We start from the raw sequence: 19,498 nt of genomic DNA, 5'->3' as shown, positions 1-19,498 counted from the left end.
GCCTTAAATTATAAAATCCAAGGTTGCTGTTAAATTCAGTCTTGTTTGGACTTTGTCTGTACCGTTCAGCTCCACTAAAGGAAGCTTCCTTCAAAAGGCAGTGACCTTTACACCACATCAGATGAAATCAAAACAAGTAGCAGTGTTCGTTCAAAAGCATCACTACCTCTGCTGAGATTTCTCTAATTCAGAGCCCTGAAATTAAGCAAAAATGCATTATCATTCCTGCTAGGCTGAATGCATAGAGAAATGTCAGAATAAAATAATTAACATTTTACATTATTTTAGTGATTTGCCATCAGTATCTCATTAGCTAGAATGGAATCTTTATAACCTTTTTGAATGCTCAGTCTAGGATGATATTTGCGTTCTGATATTTGGATCTGTGACATAATTTTCCTTGCCACACACTTGTATTAATCATTTTTAAAGTCTAGGGAATAGCCTTCAGTTGAATGCTACTTACTATTTAAAAATTGAATATCTTTAATGACAGTGAGGTTCGTTTTTTCTCATCATTTAAAGACAATTATTTTTATTGACTACAAATATTCACAACTTACAGACCACTTCAGTATAAATAATATCACTACACATTTATTAAGATAGAGGTTTTTGAATAACATTAGCTGGTTATTCTTCCTGAAAGAAAATGCTCCTAAGACATTCGTTTACTCATTCAAGAAATAATCTTGCAGCATCTTCTAGATGCCAGGCAGCTCCCTAGATACTGGACACATAGGTTATTCCCCTAAGGAGCTCACAGTGTTTTCCCCTAGAAAACATTAATGACACTAGTTAGATGTAGGGACCTTCAGTATTATCTCTGGTTTTCTGAAGACAATTGTGATGAGAAGGATCGTACGTAACACAGTCATCGTTCCCGTATTGAGTGAAAAATCTTTTCACTTTAACAATTAAACTCATTTTTCACTTTAAAGTTCATTTACATTTCATTTGAAAGTGAATGTTTTCACTTTGACAATTAGAATCATTTCTCTAAAATATACCATAAAATTAAGCAAACTACAGTCTCAGTATTGGTGTTTCACAGCATAAATTATATTTTGTTTTGCCATGAAATCACATGGAAAAGAATGAATGAATAACATTTATCAAGATCCATGTATGGTTCTAAGCTTTTGTGTGTCTTATCTCACTTAATCTGCACAACACACCTGGCAGAAATACCGTTATTACCCCCGTGTTATCTAGATGACAAAACTGAGTCTTAGAGAGAGTAAGTCATTTTTTCCCAGAGATTACATACCACAGGAAAGACCTGGGGCGTCAGATCAGTCATCAATGTCAGCTACAACATGACTTCCCAAATAGGCAGCCGGATTTAGTGTGCCTCACAACTGTGCAGCCAAGTGCTCCCAGTTACGGCAGGGTGGCTGTGTGCTGCGCACCGTGCTCCGCGCACCGTGCTCCTTGGCATCCTCTCTCCCATTATGTCCCCACCGCAACCCTGAAACATAGGTCTTATGAGCTCTGTTTCAGAAATGAAGAAACTAAAGCTCAGGAAGGTTAGGTGACCAGCCTGAGGTCACCCTGTCAAGTGAGTCAAGGAGCCAGGAATCCAGCCCTGGTCAGTGTGACTGCGAACTCCAGGTACTAACTACCACTCCATGCTTTTAAATCAGAGGATCCCCGTCCGCATCCCCTGTACTGACAAACGCTAAATCCCTTGTTTTTCCTACACTTTGGGCTGCTTCTCAGGGTCCACATACAGGTTTTGCGTGCTGCAGAGTTGCCAGGTCAAGGTGGCAATTGGAAGCTGAAATCCAGCCCCACTGTACATCTGAGGCACACCATCCTTGCCAAGCAGTGCTGCCTGGCATGGCCCAACACCCTTCAAGATGAAGGGACATCTTTTTCTAGTTTCTGCAAAGGTCCCGTATGAGCTACTGGTATCCTTGCTCTTTGAAGTTGAAATCTCTAGGACTTTAACTCTCTCAATGTTTCCTTTTCTCTCCACATCCTCCATGAAACTTCCCATGTACAGGGGAACCAGCCGAGAGCAATCTTCCGGTAATAGAAGTATCTTCTTGGAAGATCTCCGACTGGATATTGGTTGCAAGTCAAACCCTAGGCCCTAATGAATCAATCAAGTCAGGCAGACTCATTTCTGGTCTGAAATCGTGTGACCTTCTTGACGCTGACCTACAGAGGAGGCCTCATTCCTGTCCAGGTCCACACAGTCGCATAGAATATGCCATGTCTGTGTAACAGAAATGGAAAGAGGACAGGATTTGCAGCCTGCCACACTTGGGCTTCAGGTCCCCTGAGTAGCGGTGAGTCTTTGAGAAGACTCAGTTTCTCCATCTGCCAGGTAGGGCTATGAGCAACGTATGTCAGGTCCTCCTCAGCTCAGTAGCTGACCTGGGTTAGAATCCTGGCTCCACCACTTCACAGATGTTTGACTTTGGGCGTGTTGCTTAATGTCTCTGCAGCTTGGTTTTCTCATCTGTTAAATGGGGTCTATGAATGAACAGATGCTGTCTGACAGGAGCGGGTTAAACGAGTTAGTATCTGTACAGCTCTCCGTTGGTGGTTTTCCATCATCGCTAATAAGCCTGGGAGAGATGCACACTTGCCCCTGAGAGGCAAGCAATTGACAGTCACCTTTCAAAGCAGGTCCTCACGGGCTCGGTGCAGGATCTCCATTGTTGCCCAGCTGAGACTAGATCTGAGGGGCATAAAATGCTTTTGATACATCAGTGTACTCTTTTTACACGTTGAGTTCAGAGTTCTCACTTACCCAGATGGAAGCAGTCTATCTGCCGCAGCTTTATACTCAGTTAAGCTTGTGCTAGGCTGGCTGACATCTTCAGGGTATCATGAGATCATATGTTTAAATCATTTGCTGGATATTTATCGGTGGTTATAGCCCCGAACTAACAATATGGATGCACCAGCTGAGGTTGGCATCCCCTGTAGCTGGCGGGAAGTCCTGGGCATGGAGAAGTATGATCTTTGTGATGCCTGAACTGAGCTGTCTTGTTCTCCATTCTGCTCAGATGTGCCAGGAAAAAACAGTCCTAGCCCAGAAGTAGGAAGCCTGCATAGGCTTTGGCAGGAAGCCTAGTCAAACAGGTAGAGACGAGCATCTCGCAGGGACATCCAGCAGAGGGAGAGGCGAGGGGCAGTCCCAGGTGTCGGTGAAATTAAAACCGATTGGCTTGGCAGGTGGAAGAGTGATTGTGAGCAGCAGCTAAATCAAAGTGATTGGGTAAGAGGGGCTGGCGACCAGGGCGTGAGGAGCAGCTGGAACAGAACCGGCACCTGCCGTCATAGGCACCGCTAGCAGGACAGTGACCAGGTGGCTGAGACAAGTGTCACATCGTCTTCTGCACAAGTTGTGATTCCTGCCTGGGGCCTTCTGTGTGCACATCACGATGGCGTCCGTAACTCTGGGGTGGATGAGGGCTTAGCTGCCGGTGGTCCTTCAGGGGCTTAAGGAGAGTATTTCTCTTGGTCCTCTGGCCTTTTCAAGGGCCCTGCTTTCCCAGATCCCTCTCCAGGGTTCAGGATGGATGAATTGCCCTCCAGGCTCTCCTCTGGGACGTGAGCATCTGGGTCGTATTCCCCTGGAAGAGACCATGAGCCTGATGTTGAAGAAACTGGGGAGATGATGGGGTTTTCTAGAGGAAGGAATTCAGAGTAAATCCCAGTGATGCCCTCCAGAGGGCCACCTGTTCTGTGTGCACCTTGTTAGCTGTGTGACCGGGGAATCTGGGGAAAAGAGCCTCGTCATTCCTCCTCCATCCTTTCGTGTCTAGACCGGAGCTGCCAGCCCTCTGACACCGGCCAGTCTTTTACTTTCAGGTTTTATTTCAGCCTTTAAAATCGTTTCTTCCCCTCTCAGTTTGAAACATATCACTTAACATTTGTGGTGGCGAAACCTCTATGATTTAATACTTTATTTTTTGAAAAATAGACAAAAACCTTAAGCTCTAGAGTCAAGAACTTTCCACAGGAATATTCAAAATGAGGGGAGCCTTGGCCTCTTAACCTCTCTGCTTTCTCCCGCGGGGCAAGTACTCCCTGTCAAATTATTGTTTTGTGCGCCAGCCCAGCAATTCAGCGATTTTGGATAAGGTCGTGTCAGTGGCCTGCCGCTCCACATTCTGAGCACGGCTAGTAAGGCACGCACAGCATCACCGAGAGGGCCTGAGCACCGGACACGTCCCCGACCCGGGGCCAGACTCGCCCACACTCAGTGAGACGCACTCCCGCCTCCAGAGGGAGGGGGTGGGCCCGGAGCCACTGCGGACCAAAGGAAGGACGGACACGTCCCATCCAGGGCTGAGACTGGACCAGCCTCCTGACACAGTGACACATTTGGTTCATGCGGTTTATGCTACATTTGGAAAATTTTGCTTTTGTTATAATAAAAAGTTCAGCCTTTGCAGTGTTATTGACAATTTTTTCTGAGTCCATAGCAAGGTTACTAAATTTGCACACCAGTGATCAGTGTGGGGTTTCAGACATTTTATTTGCTGAATTTTAATAGATACAGTAACAACACGGATTTCCCACGAGTTCATTTTCTTTTTGACTTGTGGAACCTACATGTGAGAAGATGTTAAGTCTCCTTTCGCTTCTCAGTCTCCAAGAGGTTCTGGTCCCCCGTGTGTTTACATGTCTACATATGAAAACATTTTCATCAAAAACACAAGATCAGAATGAATGAATCCACTGTTGAAGAACTGCCCTCAGGACTGGGCTGACTCAAAGGGAGCGGGGTGCTCACTACGATAAAAATGCAGCCTTTTCCTCATCGCAGCAAGAGGAACCTTGCGAGGGCCTCACCCTTTAGCATCTCCACTTCAGAAGAGCTCACGGTGGAGGCAGGTAAGAGCCGCTTCTGGGAAATACTCGTCATGTGCCCTCTCACCCATAGTTCTACAGCCAGAGTTTTACATAATTACCACCGAAGGACTCTCTTCCTGTTCTCTGTTGATGTGATTACATCACATTAGCCAACATCTGATAATACTTTACAAGATAAAGCTCAAGATTTGAGGAAAATCCCTCAAATGTAATGTTCTGCAAAGTTACATCACCGTTCCTTTAGGTGGTAATTACGTCTAATGCCAGATGGTATCGTGTAATCGAACTTTTCTGTAATGAATGAAAATAATTTGACGACTCACCGGCCTCTCTCTTCCATTACAGAACATACAGGCTTTTCCCACACCCTTGTTCTGGAACATTAAGAAAGAAGACATGGAGACAGAGAAGAAAGAAACCGAGGACCCCCTGCTACCGTTTCTATAAACAACTAGCGGTGTTTAAAGGCTAATAAAGCTCCAGGATCTCTCTTATAACCATAATCTTTGGGCCAATTTTAAAATATTTTAGATGGAGAAATGTCAAGAAAAATAGAGACAGTTTCGTTAAGACATGGTTCTTGCCCCTCGACCACCATAAAAGATTATATATATATATATAACATATATGTATATGGCTGTCATATAAGGGGCAATTGAAATTCCACAGCACAAAGGCAATGCAGAGAAGAGGGAAAAAAAGGAGTCAATCTTTCATATTTTTTTTCAAAGGCTTGGCAAGAAACCAGGGGTAATATTTTCGCAACTGGGAATGTGTGTTTGCTGAAGAATATTCCCACATTTGAATCATCATCAGGGGTCCTAGTCTTGTTTTACTTTCAAAGGTAGAGAGGGCATAACATTAACCCCAACTGGGAAAAGGAAAATGCCTGACTGTAATTCTCCTCCAGGGAGCAGGAATAAAGGGATTACATATGCCTGCATAATGGAGAATTTCCTCACTCAGACAAGACAAAAGACTTCATTATTTTTCACCAGACACTTGAAGCCTTGTCCCTCTTAGTTCCAGAAGCCAAGCAGGCTGACCAAGCTTTTCATTTCAAGCCACTAGATGGAGTTTCTAAGAAACCGGCCTTCTAGTACCATTATGAAGAGATAAAGAGAAGATAGTGAAGACCTTCCTGCTACGACTCCCAGGGTCTGTCTCCAGAGACAAGCGAGACCATCTCTGAAGATGCCCTTGTGTGTCTTCGATACCTTAGCTTTGCCTTTTCTCTAGGCAGCAAATCAGTGAACACCTTCCTGGAAACCTATTTCTTTTATCCTTCTGTGACACCGAAAGGCATCCAAACCCTAATGAAAAGTTTAAAGTGCAAAATTCAACTGAATTGAACATTCAGGTACTTTTGCTTCTGATTAGATGTATTTCTGGGTGACTTTAACAGTGTGTGCATCTCATTTCTTACTGGTCAAATATTAGAAGTCTCAAATTCCTGAAGTGTTTCAGCTTGGCAGTAGATTCCTGTAAGAAACGGTACCCAGAAATGATGTTCCCAGTGACAGATCAGATCTCCCGTTTAAGAAATGGAGTTCAGCTCAGTTCCATGCTGGCTTACAAGTTTCTAATAGCTTTTGCATAGAATATAGATAAAGATTTATAAATTTTCTACTCACGAGAAGTGACGTCTGGTTTTTGTTACCATCTCAGAGTCTCGTCTGTTCTAGGTGTACTGCCCATTTGTTGAGTGGCATAGTATTTCAACGTGAGATCGAACAGAGATTAACTTCCCCTTTAAAAACACATGCTGTTTGGTTTGTGATTATTTTCCATTGCTCCATGAGCATGAAGCGATCAAAAGAGAAGTTAAGATACTTGATCTTTGCAGAATTTCAAGATTCATTCATTTAAAAAATGTTTATTGGGTGACTTCTGTGTCCAAGGTGAAGTAATCAGTGAGCAACCACAGTCTCTTGGAGCTCTTTGGGGCATGGCATGTGTGAGAAGCTGCAGGACCAAGGAGAGGACATGGAAAGTGGGGTCCCTGATGGTAAAAGAGGAGAGTGGGAGAGAGGAGGTTGGAGGCAGACCCTACAGGACTTTGCAAGTCAAGCTGAGCTTTTGTCTTTCTCTGAAGAGTAGTAGGATGTTGAAGATTTTAAGACAGTAATGATGACTGTCTTAGTTACCTAATGCTGTTACAAGTTACTCCAAAACATAGTGACTTCAGCCATGCATGGATTACCTCAGAGCTTCAGTCAGGAGTCTGGGCATAGCTTGGCCGGGTCTCTGGCTCCAAGTCTCTCACAAAGCTTCTGGCATTTTAACGTGAATGAAAGAATCCCCTTCCTGGCTCGCTCTCATGGCTAGGAACAAGATTTAGTGCTGTTTGATCAATGTGTCAGCCCCTTGCGAGCTGTTAGCAGGAGGGCACCCTCACTGTCCAGACAGCATCGCACAACACGGCAGCCTTCTCTGTCAAGGCAAGTAAGAGAGCAAGACAGTGAGAGACCGAGGAGGATGATGTGCCCGGTGTCTGGTCCCCGATTCCAGCCCTTTTACCTTCTACTTGTTAAAAGCAAGTCACTAAGCCCCGCCCACACTCGAGGGGCCACTCACGGGCATGGAAACCTGGAGGCAGGATCATTGGGGGCCGTTTGAGAGACACCTGCCACAGTGACATCACGGTCGTTCACTTCAGAAATCACTTTGCTTGGGGTAATAATAAAATCTCTTTATGGAGACCGCTTCAGAGGCTGTGGCACTAGTCCAGAGAATACGTCCCTGTTGATCAGAGTCAGAACAGCGAAGACTCGCCTTCGAGCAGGAGCCTCTGTCAAACTGCTGTTCTGTCCTCCACCCTCTATTGAATGTTTTAACATCAACCGTGACCCAGGACAAGAAAGAAAAGACAAGCATCAAGGTCCTACTGTGTAGCCTAGGGACCTGTATTCACTATCTTGTAATAACCTATAATGGAAAAGAATATACATGTGTGTGTGTGTAACTGAATCACCGCGCTGTGCACCAGAAACTAACACAACACTGTAAGTCAACTATGCTTCAATAAAAAAAAGAAAGAAAAGTCAGTGATAGCAGCTAAAATTTAAATCCAGTGTCGATGTTTCCAAAACACTTGTACATTCATAATCCTGTGTGGCCCTTCCAGCTCCCCTCGAGCCTAGTAGCAGAGGTGTGACTATTCTGACGTTTACACATGGGGCACAGAGGCTCAGAGAACGCACTTCACTTGCCTGAGTTTCCACAGCTAGAAAAAGCTGAGGGCAAAGATGCGTGGCTCTAAACCTTGTGTTTTCTCAAGTCATTGTCTCCATTAGGTCTCCAGATAAAGGCAGAACTTTCTATCTGTTTTTCTGCTGCTGAGTGGGAAACTGCACACCTCGTCAGGCTGGCTTGCCTGAACCTGAGACTGGTGGGCTATAGGTCCCGTCCCCCATTTCCCTCACCTTCGTCTGCTCTCCTCCCCACACCTTCCCTTTCACATATTCCTTCCATCCATCCGTCAGCCTGTTCGTGCTGGGAACTGCGCTTCTGAGTGGGGACTGAGTCTGAGTGATAAAATGGTCCCTGAAAAACGTGCAGTCTAATCAGGAATGCAACTAATGAGGACGAAATCCTGTAAGCATTAAACCAGCTTGTGTAATGACATACTGTGGGAGCACGGAGCATCAGACGGACGCAATCTCCCAGCGCTCTCACGTAGGTGTGGTACTCACTCCTCACTTGACATTACTTATCAGAACCCATTTATACCAAAGTTGGCAGTTATATTACGCATGTCAAACACGATTTGGTAGCTCATAGCTTGGGTTACAATAGATGCTTGTATGTAATAAAATTGCACTTCCTTTTAAAAAGGATAAAGCAAACTTTTGCCAAACTCGCATGTGAACGCTGGCGCAACTATTAGCGAATACGTGACCTCTTAGTAGACTCTGATTGTGCCAGAGTGAAGCGAATTTTCTACCAAGCTTATTATTTTCTAAAATAGCAAAATACTTTACGTTTGTCACAGAATGTGATGAAGGCTTATGTACGAGGCTGTTTTATTTATGCAGTGGCATTCTCACTGTACCTGAGTCAAGGTCCAGGCATGCTCAGGGCGGAAGTATTATTAATGCAGCTTCTTTCCCACGCCCTTGCTCCCAGCATCCCCCCTCCCACCCCGGATCCACATCCTTCCATCTGAGCTTCTTCCTTCATCCATAGGGAACTCATTTTTGGCAACTAGTCTCCTTGTGTAATATAATTAGATTTTTCTCATATGTTTTCTCTTAGATGGATTTATGTATCTGTAGAAAAGCTGTTTTTTTCTGTATCATTACCTGTTTTTATGTTGGGGAACGGAAAATTATAGACAAATAGCTAGTTGTTAACTATAATGGATACCTTGCCTAGGAGAAATGTTTGCTTTCTAATTTTAGTATGATCTCACCACTGTGCTTAGAAGGAGGGGAAGTAAACCTTTAGGAGCCTTCAAATGAACTGCCTTTCATGTCTCCCTCCAACAAAAATTGCCTTCACCCAATTTGCTAGATGAATGTGGTCCTGAGTTTTCAGCTAAGAAACCCTAGCATTTTCCCTCTAGAGTTTCCTAGTCCGAAATCCAAAGGGTCTATTAACACCGAGGCAAGATGGCTCCAGTTGCCTGATTTTCCTTCGCTCAGATCAAGAGGGTACCTTGTAGCCCCGGGGTAGGAGGAGGAGGGTCAGAGAAGGCTCTGGCAGAGGCCTCTCACTGAGGAAGGGGTTGAAGATTAATCCTGACTGTTTATACAAATGACAGGCATCTGTATATCTATTCCCGAATAACACCATTCTCCAAATAGTTTTTTTCAGAATGCTTTTATGATTTTCAATCCTTTGTCCAAAAAATAATTCTTAATATGCACAATATGAAGTCATCCTGTATCTTTGTCCACTCAGCCTCACTTACAGTCTCATTTTCCTATTCAATGCCGTTCCAGTCCCGGAAGTAAGCACAATCTCTGGGTTTCACTGTCATGAATCCTTGTTGCTCAAAAAAGTTTTGACTAGGATTTTATCTCGGAACGATCCATGCTGCTTATTAAATAAAGAAGAGTGATTTGGGGACATTATTTCCTGTAGTGCATTTATGTTTGTTGAATGCATATGATTTCTCATAGATCATCATCATTACCTTCATTGACATCAAAAGCATTTTTAAGTACTTGAATAATTACATATATAGTATCAGAAGAGCTGCTGTAGACTAAACGGACATAGATCTTTTCCCCGAAGATCTTAAGTCTGAGACAGACGGTAATCTTAGAGCTCAAAGCCAATCGCAAAGTGCACATTAGGAACCATAAATAGGAAGTGTCATGGAAAGCAGTGACAGAAGGTCATGGGTTCCGGCATTGAACACATATGGTGTCATAAGATTTGCATATTGTAAAATCTTTGTGTTTTAAATATGAGTTTTCTTCAAGATCAAGGCCTTTTCCTCACTTTATTGATGATGAAACTGAGCCCCAAGATCACTCAACTCGTTCGTGACAGTGCCGCCTCTGGAACACAGGTCTCTTAACCCCTGAACTATTTTCTTTCCACTTGACTGTGACATCGAGGGAATTCCTGTCATTTCCAGTTGGAGGGAGCTCTCCGGAGAAGAGATGCCGTTTTTCTCTCCGAATCATTCACACTGCAGGTGTCGAGTCTCCCAGTTGCCTTCACTCGTTAGCAAATCTGAAATTAACACAAGCCCAGTTTAAAGAGAACATGTTTTAAAAAGTCTTCAGAGTTTTGTGACTATAAAGATAGTGGCAGCTGGTTACCTGTAAGCCACAGGCTTTGGGCTGACATTTCTGTGGGTATTAATTCCAGCTTTAATTACTTTTCCATTAAGTTTTGCCTCTAACTTTATGCTTTCCTATTTTCCTAGCATTCTGCAAAATCTCCTTGGAATATATATTCCATCAGCCTGAGAGCCTGGGTGGACAAGTCCTTCCCTAAGGGCTTTATTAGAAACCTCCCCATCTAAATTGAAAACCAACATCACAGTTACCTGTGGTAGGGCTGGCCCTGCCACTTACAGAATCCGGACACAGGCTCTCCTGGCTGGGGGTGGGGGATGGAATATGGACACGTGGTGGGGGGGCGGGGCGGTGAGTGTTTTCTATTTATTTTTCCAGCGCCTTTCATAGCAGACAGTTCTGTTTTTAAAGTGTTTTTGACACAGAGCCAAAAGCTCATTTACCTTTAATGACACAAGTGACACAAATGTGTCGTTTGCTCTATTTTGTCTTATCATTGGTGTTTCCTTAAAAATAAGAAGAGTAATGAGCAGTTATGCATTATTCATCCCAAGTGTACAAATCAGGCATTTATCTGGGGCTCCTTTTTTTTTTTTCCTAGAGCTTGCACCCGACAGCGCATGCTGAGCGGGTCATTTGAGGGGCAGCCGGCAAAGGAAAGGTCAATTCTCAGTGTGCAGCATCACATCCGCCAGGAGCGCAGGTAAATGCACCGGGAGACAAGGCGGCGGAGGAACCAAGGAAAGGGCTTGTACAGGAGGCGTCCGCCGTGCACAGCCCTGGTCAGCAGACAGGCACCGAGAAGAGCTGAGTTCTAGTTGCTGATGGCTACAATAATGAAACTCACGATCAGATTCAAAGAATCAAAAAAAAAAAAAAACTTTCAAAAGAAAACAAATGAACGTATATAACAAAACAGAAACAGACTTACAGATACAAAGAACAAAGTGGTTATCAGGAGGGAGAGGGAAGTGGGGAGGGGCAGGATAGGGGTAGGGGATTAAGAGACACAAGCTACTGTATAAAATAAATAAGCTACGAGGATGTACTTAATGTACAGCACAAGGAAATACAGTCATTATATTGTAACAATTTTAAATGGAGTATAATCTGTAAAAATATTGAATTACTATGTTGTACACCTGAAACTAATATAATATTATATATCAACTATACTTCAATTAGAAAAAAAAGTTTTGATTTTTTGAAAAAATAAGACTTCTAATGACAAAAAAAAAAAAAAAACTTTTGAAAACCTTTTCCTTGGTGATAGCCAAAGGCTCACTTTTAAGATCAGAAGGAAAAATTCTGAGTTTGGTTAGGTAGGATCAAAGACAGGGCTAAAGCTTCTGCTATAAAAAGAAATACTATGCATTTGTGATGCTATTAGAAGTTATTTTATTTTGTTTTCATAATGGTCATTGCTTAAAAGTCGAAATTTGGTCTTGAGCTGTGTTGATCAGTTGCTTGCCATTGTTTTAGGTCACTGAGACACGGATCAAACAGTCAGAGGATCAGCAGGGGGAAGTCTCTTGAAACTCTGACTCAAGATGTAAGTTCTAAGCAATGCTTTGGCTTTGGGAAGCATGATTATGTAAATGTATTTAAATGACTGCTTAGACAATTCCGGCTCCTGAGTTCTTCTGTCACATCTCAAGACTTCAGACCCGAAGGAATCAGGAAACTCAGGAAGCAAACTAAATGGCCAGGTACAGAAAAGTGACCATTAACTATAGAAAAATCCAGACATCCTACAAAGCTCGTATCTTTGTTTAGATAGTAACACAAAAATGAACTATCAGTTGCGTTTGACTAAAACTGAAGACATTTAAAGCGTTTTATGGGAATGATTCACATCAGTAACTTTAAACATTTTCTAATTTCCAAATATTCTAGGATCTAGATCCAGCATGTATCATTTCAGGGTTAACGTACTAGAAGATAAAATTTTATTTTTAAAAGAATTTTTCTGTCAAAGACTGCATCAGAATTCCCAGGAATTTCTTTGCTTTTCGACTCTAGGTCATTCATTTATTTATTAACTGACTCAATAAATATTTATCAAGTGTTTATGACGGGCCAGATCCTGAGGTTGGAAGAAGGTGGTGATGACACCTGGTGCCGCCGTTACCCGGCGTGCACGGTTCTCACCGGCACAAACACCTGTTAGTGCCGTGGTTTTTAAGCCAGAGCTCTGTCTGACGTGATCTACCGTATTGTCAACATGGAACTGAGATGGGATCCAGAAGAGCCTGTGTACTTATGACCGGGTGGGTCAGGCATAGAGCGTGGAGACAATTTCTAAGTAAAACTTCCGAGTCAACACTAGCACTCTCCTTCAACAGGGTGCAGTCATAATGTGTGGTCTACTTAAGAGTCAAATCTGAACGTGGCTTTGAAAACGTGTGCTTAAAAATATGCAGCAAAAGGCCCTATTTGAATAGTCTCCATTCCAGAGGCTTATTTCTCCTTCAGAGTCTTCATCTTGTATTTTCTACAGAGACAGATGACAAAAATGCATGCCCCATCTTCTCCAGGGCAAAAGCTCACAGTGTTCTGCTCATTTCATAAGGCACCTCTCCTAGTCTCTTGTCCTCCAGAATGGAAGCAATTTAAAACACAGAGTTTCATCTTTTTCACTTATTCCCAATGATAGAAGATACAGATCATTAAACCCAAGGAACGCTTTCCTGTAAAATCGATCAAGTTATTTGAGCAATGGTTCTCCATCTCCTCTGGAGTGAAAGCCAGAGTCAGGATCCTACCTGACCTGCCCTCCTCCAGCCAGCTGGCCTCAGCTTCCCCTGCTCTGTTTCCTGTCCTCCACCCGCACCGCCTCCCGGCTGCTCCTCCGTGTGCGCCCACACAGACCCGCCCCTCCCAGCAAGAGCCCATGCCTGCCGGGGCCGGGGGACTGCATCCACAGCTCCTCGTCAAGGCCTGCTGCCACCCTCTCGTGCTCTTTCGTCCCTTTGTTCTTAACCAGAGGGTCTAACATCACCTAACATTCTTATTTATTTTGATTTAACGTTCATCTGTCCCCCAACAAGAGCATTAGCCTCTCAAGAGCAAGGACTTGTCATTTTTTCCCCATTTGTCGTGACCACAGCACCACAGCAGTGCCTGGCACATTGTACATTCTCAATCAGTGTTTTTATTGAAAAAAATACCCTATTGAGGAAAAAAATACCCTGGCTAAGATGACTGTGACCATTGAAACATGTATAAAGAAGAGACTCAGACAGAAAACAAACTTATGGTTACCAAAGGGGAAAGAGGAGGGGAGGGATAGATTAGGAGTTTGGGATCAGCAAACTAATATATATATATATATATATATATATATATATATATATATATATAAGATAAACTGCAAGGGCCTACTGTTTAGCACAGGGAACTACATTCAATATCTTGTAATAACCTATAACGAAAAAGTATGAAAAAGAATATATATATATATATGTATATGCATACCTGAATCACTATGCTGTACACCAGTAACTAACACAATATTGTAAACCAACTAAACTTCAATTTAAATATATATATATAAAGATATTTATTTCTACTTTTTTAAATGGTCATCTTTGAGGGGGGGCTTCAGAAAAATCTTCCACGTTGATGTGCCCCCTTTTATTTTGTCCCTAGCATTCCAATACTGTGAGGTACAGAAATGCACAAAGAGAAGACAGTGAAATCAAGATGATCCAGGAGAAAAAGGAGCAAGCAGAAATGAAAAGGTACCCAGAGGGCCAGCTGCCGGGGCTCTGGCTTTGGAAAGGCGGACCTGCCCTGGGCTGACTCTCCCGCGAATGTGCCCCTCCAGGAAAGTGCAGGAAGAGGAGCTGCGGGAGAACCACCCGTACTTCGACAAGCCCCTGTTCATCGTGGGCCGGGAGCACAGGTTCAGGAACTTCTGCCGGGTGGTGGTCCGGGCTCGCTTCAACGCGTAAGTGCTCTCGCTCCCTTTCCGCCAGGCGCTTGGCCGAGTGGTGCGAACAGCAGGGGCAGTTGTCATGCGAGGAAGAAGGATCGTGTAATCCTAATGGGGTCACCAAATAAACTGTGGGCTAATTAATCACGCTGCTCCTCTTGGCTGAGCGGCCGACTGGGTGGAAAACAAACCAAGGTTGCGAGTGGTTAGCATTTATATAAAACTCACGTTGACGAAGCACCGCGCAGCCGTCTCTGTTCAGCTTCACAGGCACCCAGGACATTTCTAACAGGGTTGTTAATGCCGTCGCTGAACCAAGGGGAGACGGAATGACGTGGGAAGGTCACTGTCCCCACCTTCTTGTAGACTTGTAGTTTCTTTGTCTTCAAAATACCTTCATTGGTTTATTCTAAAATAACATCAAGTAGAAATAAAATTGACTGGTGCTTCCATTACCAACTGTTAGGAAAAGAAAACCCACTGGCCGTTGTCTCTAACCCTCCCACGTGGAGGAAACGTGTGAGAGGCTGTCCGGGTGGTGAGTCCGGGGGACGCTGCATTTGGGACAACGCCAGCCAAGTGGGGCAGGCAACCAACGGGCGAAATGCAATTTTTGTTGCATAACTTTAAGTAAATATCCGGGAAACTCCCCATTACGTGGTGGGACCTTCCCTGGCGCCGTCATTCTTAGCATGTGATGGTTCCTGACTGTTATGGGCTGAAAGTGTCCCCTTCATCCAAAGAAATTCCCATGTGGAAGCCCGACCCCAGCACCTCAGGATGTGACCCACCTGGAGACAGTGGCTTTAAAGAGGGACTTAAATTAGAGAGATTGGGGGGGGGGTAATTAGGTTTATTTATTTATTTATTTAACTGGAGGTACTGGGGATTGAACCCAGGACCTCCTACATGCTAAGCATGGTCTCTACCACTGAGCTATCCCCTCCCCACAAGAGTGAATTAAATTCAAATGGGGTCATTCAGGTGGGCCTTAATCCAATATGACTGGGGTCCTTATAAGAGGAGGAGACTCGGACACAGACAGCTGTAGAGGAGGGGCCGCGTGAAGACACACGGCGAGGACGGCCATCTGCCGGCCTGGGAGAGAGGCCTGGAGCAGAGCCTCCTGCACGGCCTCTGAAGGGGCCAACCCTACTGCCACCTGCAGCTCAGACTTTCAGCCTCCAAAACTGGAAGAAACTTAGTTTCTGTTGTTGAAGCCACTCAGCCTGTGGGACATCGTCACTGCGGCCCCAGGAGATTGACGCACTGTGCTGCCGCGTCGGGGCTGGAGGAGACCTCGGGAGCCATGTGGTGTCATTTGTGACCCCCTCCCAGGTCAGGCCAGGGTACGGGCTTTGTTCAAAGACACCAGCTAAGGCGTGGCCCTCTGTGACTGCCAGTCTACTGTTCCTTCTGCTTCTAGAAGGACCTTCACAGTGTAAGGCACCTGAGTGATAATGATTTAAAACCCTGAGCTTTCATGAAGTGGAAAGAAGCTGGCAGTTTGGAGGTGATTTGATCAGTTCCCAAAGTGGCTTTTTCATCTGGAGTTAGCCTATTGGCTGCCGCCATGTTGACATCTGATTGCTAACTCTCCACTTCGCTTAGTGCCCTGTTAATTCTCCTTTTGTCAGCAGTGCACCTGCTGTGGCCCCAGGCATATTTTGCTGTCATTGGGAACACATGCACAGAGGCCATGAGGAGTTTCACCTAAGACTGGCCCCTGGCTTCCTGGAAGTAACATTTATAAATCCCCACCCCTAAGAAATTCTATATACATTACTCTGCAAGATCACAGTTACATACAGAGCGAAGAACGCTATTTAATGTATGGATATTTAATTAAAGAATTATGAAAAACATCCTTGAACTACTAAGGCTAAGACTTTGAATGTTTCTAAATAGAAGTAAACTTTAATTTTGTCATATCCTTGTCAGAAATTGTTGAGTGGAATTACATTCTAAAACCAATCATTTTGAAAAACATTAACTTTACTTTCATAAGCATCACCTGCAAACTCTTCTGATTTTTCTGTCATCGAATGTCCTCTGCCTTCCGGAGTCACATACAGTTAACATATGTGATAATGGACATTTTGTAAAGGATGTAAAAGAAATTGTAGGCAGATGAGATGTTTCTACATAATGCTGCTAAGTTATGACATGTGTGCTATGTCACAGAATTTGTATTTTTGTTCTCTCTCACAGATCTAAAACAGACCCTGTCACAGGAGCTGTGAAAAATACAAAGTACCATCAACTTTAGTAAGCATTGCAAACCCTGTTTTCCATGCACATTCGAAGTTTCCAGGTACTATTTTATGCTGCATAAAAATATAAAAATTCCCTTTATTTTCTTACTGTATCGTGCTATGAAACAGACGATTGGGGATTCATTTAAAAAGTGCCAGTCACATTTAGAGACTCACAGAAGGGTCGTCTCTGACTCTGAGCAGACATTCCTAGAGCATTTGTGGTTCTCAGTTTTGTTTGGTCTTTGGCAGCGATTTGCTGGGACTGGTGACGTACCTGGACTGGGTCATGATCATCGTGACCATCTGCTCCTGCATTTCCATGATGTTCGAATCGCCCTTTCGGAGAGTCATGCACGCACCGACTTTGCAGGTACTGCTGCTGAATCTCAGCTCGCAGCTCAGCGGAGAGACACTGACCTGCAATTTTTCCACTCATTGTGACCAAATTGCTTCTTGCCTGTTTCAGATTGCCGAGTATGTGTTTGTGATATTCATGAGCATTGAGCTTAATCTGAAGATTATGGCAGATGGCTTATTTTTCACTCCAACTGCTGTCATCAGGGACTTTGGTGGAGTAATGGACATATTTATATATCTTGTAAGTCTTTGGTTATATCCTGTATGTAAAATGTAATGGTTTTGTAAAATCTCCTGCATTTCTTGTTACGAGAGTGAGACATGTGAGTCACAGAGGTTTAAATGCCATAACTGAGTTTTTAAGTAGAGTAGTGGTCTCTTAAAAGCAAATAAAGGGCATGCATGTAAAATCTAAATAAAAAGCATTAAAAATATGCATGCATATGGCTCAAATACCTCAGCCACATTCATGTATGCATAAGACATACATTGAGGTCCAAGACAGCAAATCTGGTTTGCATCCCATAATTCTTGTGGCTCCTATACTCAAAAAATCAAAAACCCTACATCATATAATTGATCAGTGAGCCACTTACTGCTAAACTAGAGTGAGTATGGCTGCACCTCTCTTCCAGTTCCAACACACAGAATACCAGGCTAGAGAGGGTGACCATTCAACTGTTCAGTTAAGCTAAATTGGGAAACCATAAGAAGAAACTCAAAGAAATTTCTTTCTTTTCTGTATGTCCAAGGAGGCATAAAATCCATGTCTTTTCCAACTCTACAAGGAGAATTCTGACCGTTAACATCTGGCATGCTTAGATCGTTAGTAAAATGGTGGGTATTCGGTCAAGAGTGAGGGTTAGGATCCCTGATCAAAGGAATGTCAATCCTGCTGACATCAGCCGAGCCCGCGGAGTATACACTAAAAGAAGGGGCAGGATGTAGGGTGTACACATGCCCAGGTGGGGGCACCCCCATTTCTTTTCTGCAAACACCCGATGACTTCCTGTGGGGCCACTAATGGTTCATAGAGTAGAGACTGCGTGTACCCCTGGTGACGCTTGTCCCACGTGACACATGGAATCTCGGCTGAAGGAAATCTGTGGCCCGTGGCTCCCAGAGCACGTGGGTAGCAGAGGATAAATTGTATAAATCCGAGTTTATTTTTTCCCTCCAGGTGAGCTTGATATTTCTTTGTTGGATGCCTCAAAACGTGCCGGCGGAGTCTGGAGCTCAGCTCTTACTAGTCCTTCGGTGCCTGCGGCCTCTGCGGATATTCAAACTGGTGCCGCAGATGAGGAAGGTTGTTCGAGAACTTTTCAGCGGCTTCAAGGAAATTTTTTTGGTACGTTACTGTAACACTTCGCTTCCAGTTCACGAGTCCAGCTCTTAATGCAGCTGACTAGGGGATGAAGTGAGTCTTGCTTGTCAAGGTTAAGTCTACAGTTTTGTTCATTGCCAGAATATTTTAAAGGCAGTAGCAGAACACAGCACATGTCCAAAAACTCTACCCATGGATGCTTCTGGCTTATCGGTATATTTGATTCAACAAACATTTTTAGTAAATTAAAGGTAAACACTCTGGTAAGTACCAGAAAAGGAAAATCCAAAGAGAGAGTGTTGGCTGACACTTCCATGTCCAGCTCTTGACCCTAATTTCTACTCTGGAGTTTAGTTGCCCCATCTGGAAATTAATGAGGAGATTTACCACCACTGACTGCACAAATGATATTAGCAGTTAACACAGCTCAGCTCATAATCTCACTGTCCCTGTCCCCAGATTCCTCTAGCACAAAATTTGGCTCTAATCTTTGGACTGCTAACATAAGACAACTTTTCAGCACCGTAACATACAGGTACAGCCTGCTCTAAGCAGCCTCAGTACACGGTAATGAATACTTAGAAATACGAATGGAGGGAAAACATACTTTTTAGTCAGGCGGGTATTGATTTCGGGTCTCCTCAGAGCTGAGCAGCAGACAAAACAATGAGGAAGAGGCTCTTTGCTCACAGTCTGTAAGAGAAGAATCTTGGCTTTTCAAAGCAGTGATCACAGGACGATTTTTATTCTTAATGAGTTCTGCTTGTGCACGGAAAACGTGAATTAATTTACAAAGGCTTGTTTTATGTCTTGCTTTCTAGAAACACACCTCTTGTGAGAGAACAGCTGTGGTTGCCGTGGGTTCTGAGGTATTTTAAAGACAGGCTGTTGTGTGACTGCAGGCATATAGTGGCCAACACTTTTTCAAAGCTGTGTTTAAAGTTCCTTATTTTCTTTGCACTAAAGCCATACCACGGTGGCTTTTCACACAGCTGGAACGGAAGGAAAACAGTCTAGCACCTGACAA

At 43.8% G+C, this 19,498-nt stretch overlaps 1 protein-coding gene across 2 annotated transcripts in view; it reads left to right on the top strand.

The window, feature by feature from the left end:
- The window catches only part of NALCN (sodium leak channel, non-selective), a 258,985-nt gene that overhangs the window by 202,565 nt on the left and 36,922 nt on the right, over window positions 1–19,498 (top strand). For both annotated transcript variants that reach the window (XM_072976491.1, XM_072976492.1), the window contains 8 exons: window positions 11,197–11,298; window positions 12,078–12,147; window positions 14,247–14,338; window positions 14,425–14,547; window positions 16,744–16,800; window positions 17,040–17,160; window positions 17,257–17,388; window positions 18,328–18,495. In XM_072976491.1, the coding sequence (XP_072832592.1) occupies window positions 11,197–11,298; window positions 12,078–12,147; window positions 14,247–14,338; window positions 14,425–14,547; window positions 16,744–16,800; window positions 17,040–17,160; window positions 17,257–17,388; window positions 18,328–18,495 (865 nt within the window). The remainder of the gene's footprint in view (window positions 1–11,196; window positions 11,299–12,077; window positions 12,148–14,246; window positions 14,339–14,424; window positions 14,548–16,743; window positions 16,801–17,039; window positions 17,161–17,256; window positions 17,389–18,327; window positions 18,496–19,498) is intronic.

Source organism: Vicugna pacos, chromosome 14 (genome assembly GCF_048564905.1).
Source record: "Vicugna pacos chromosome 14, VicPac4, whole genome shotgun sequence".
NCBI lineage: Eukaryota > Metazoa > Chordata > Mammalia > Artiodactyla > Camelidae > Vicugna > Vicugna pacos.
Note: the sequence above shows the minus strand (reverse complement) of the source record. Positions and strands in the feature narration are given on the sequence as shown.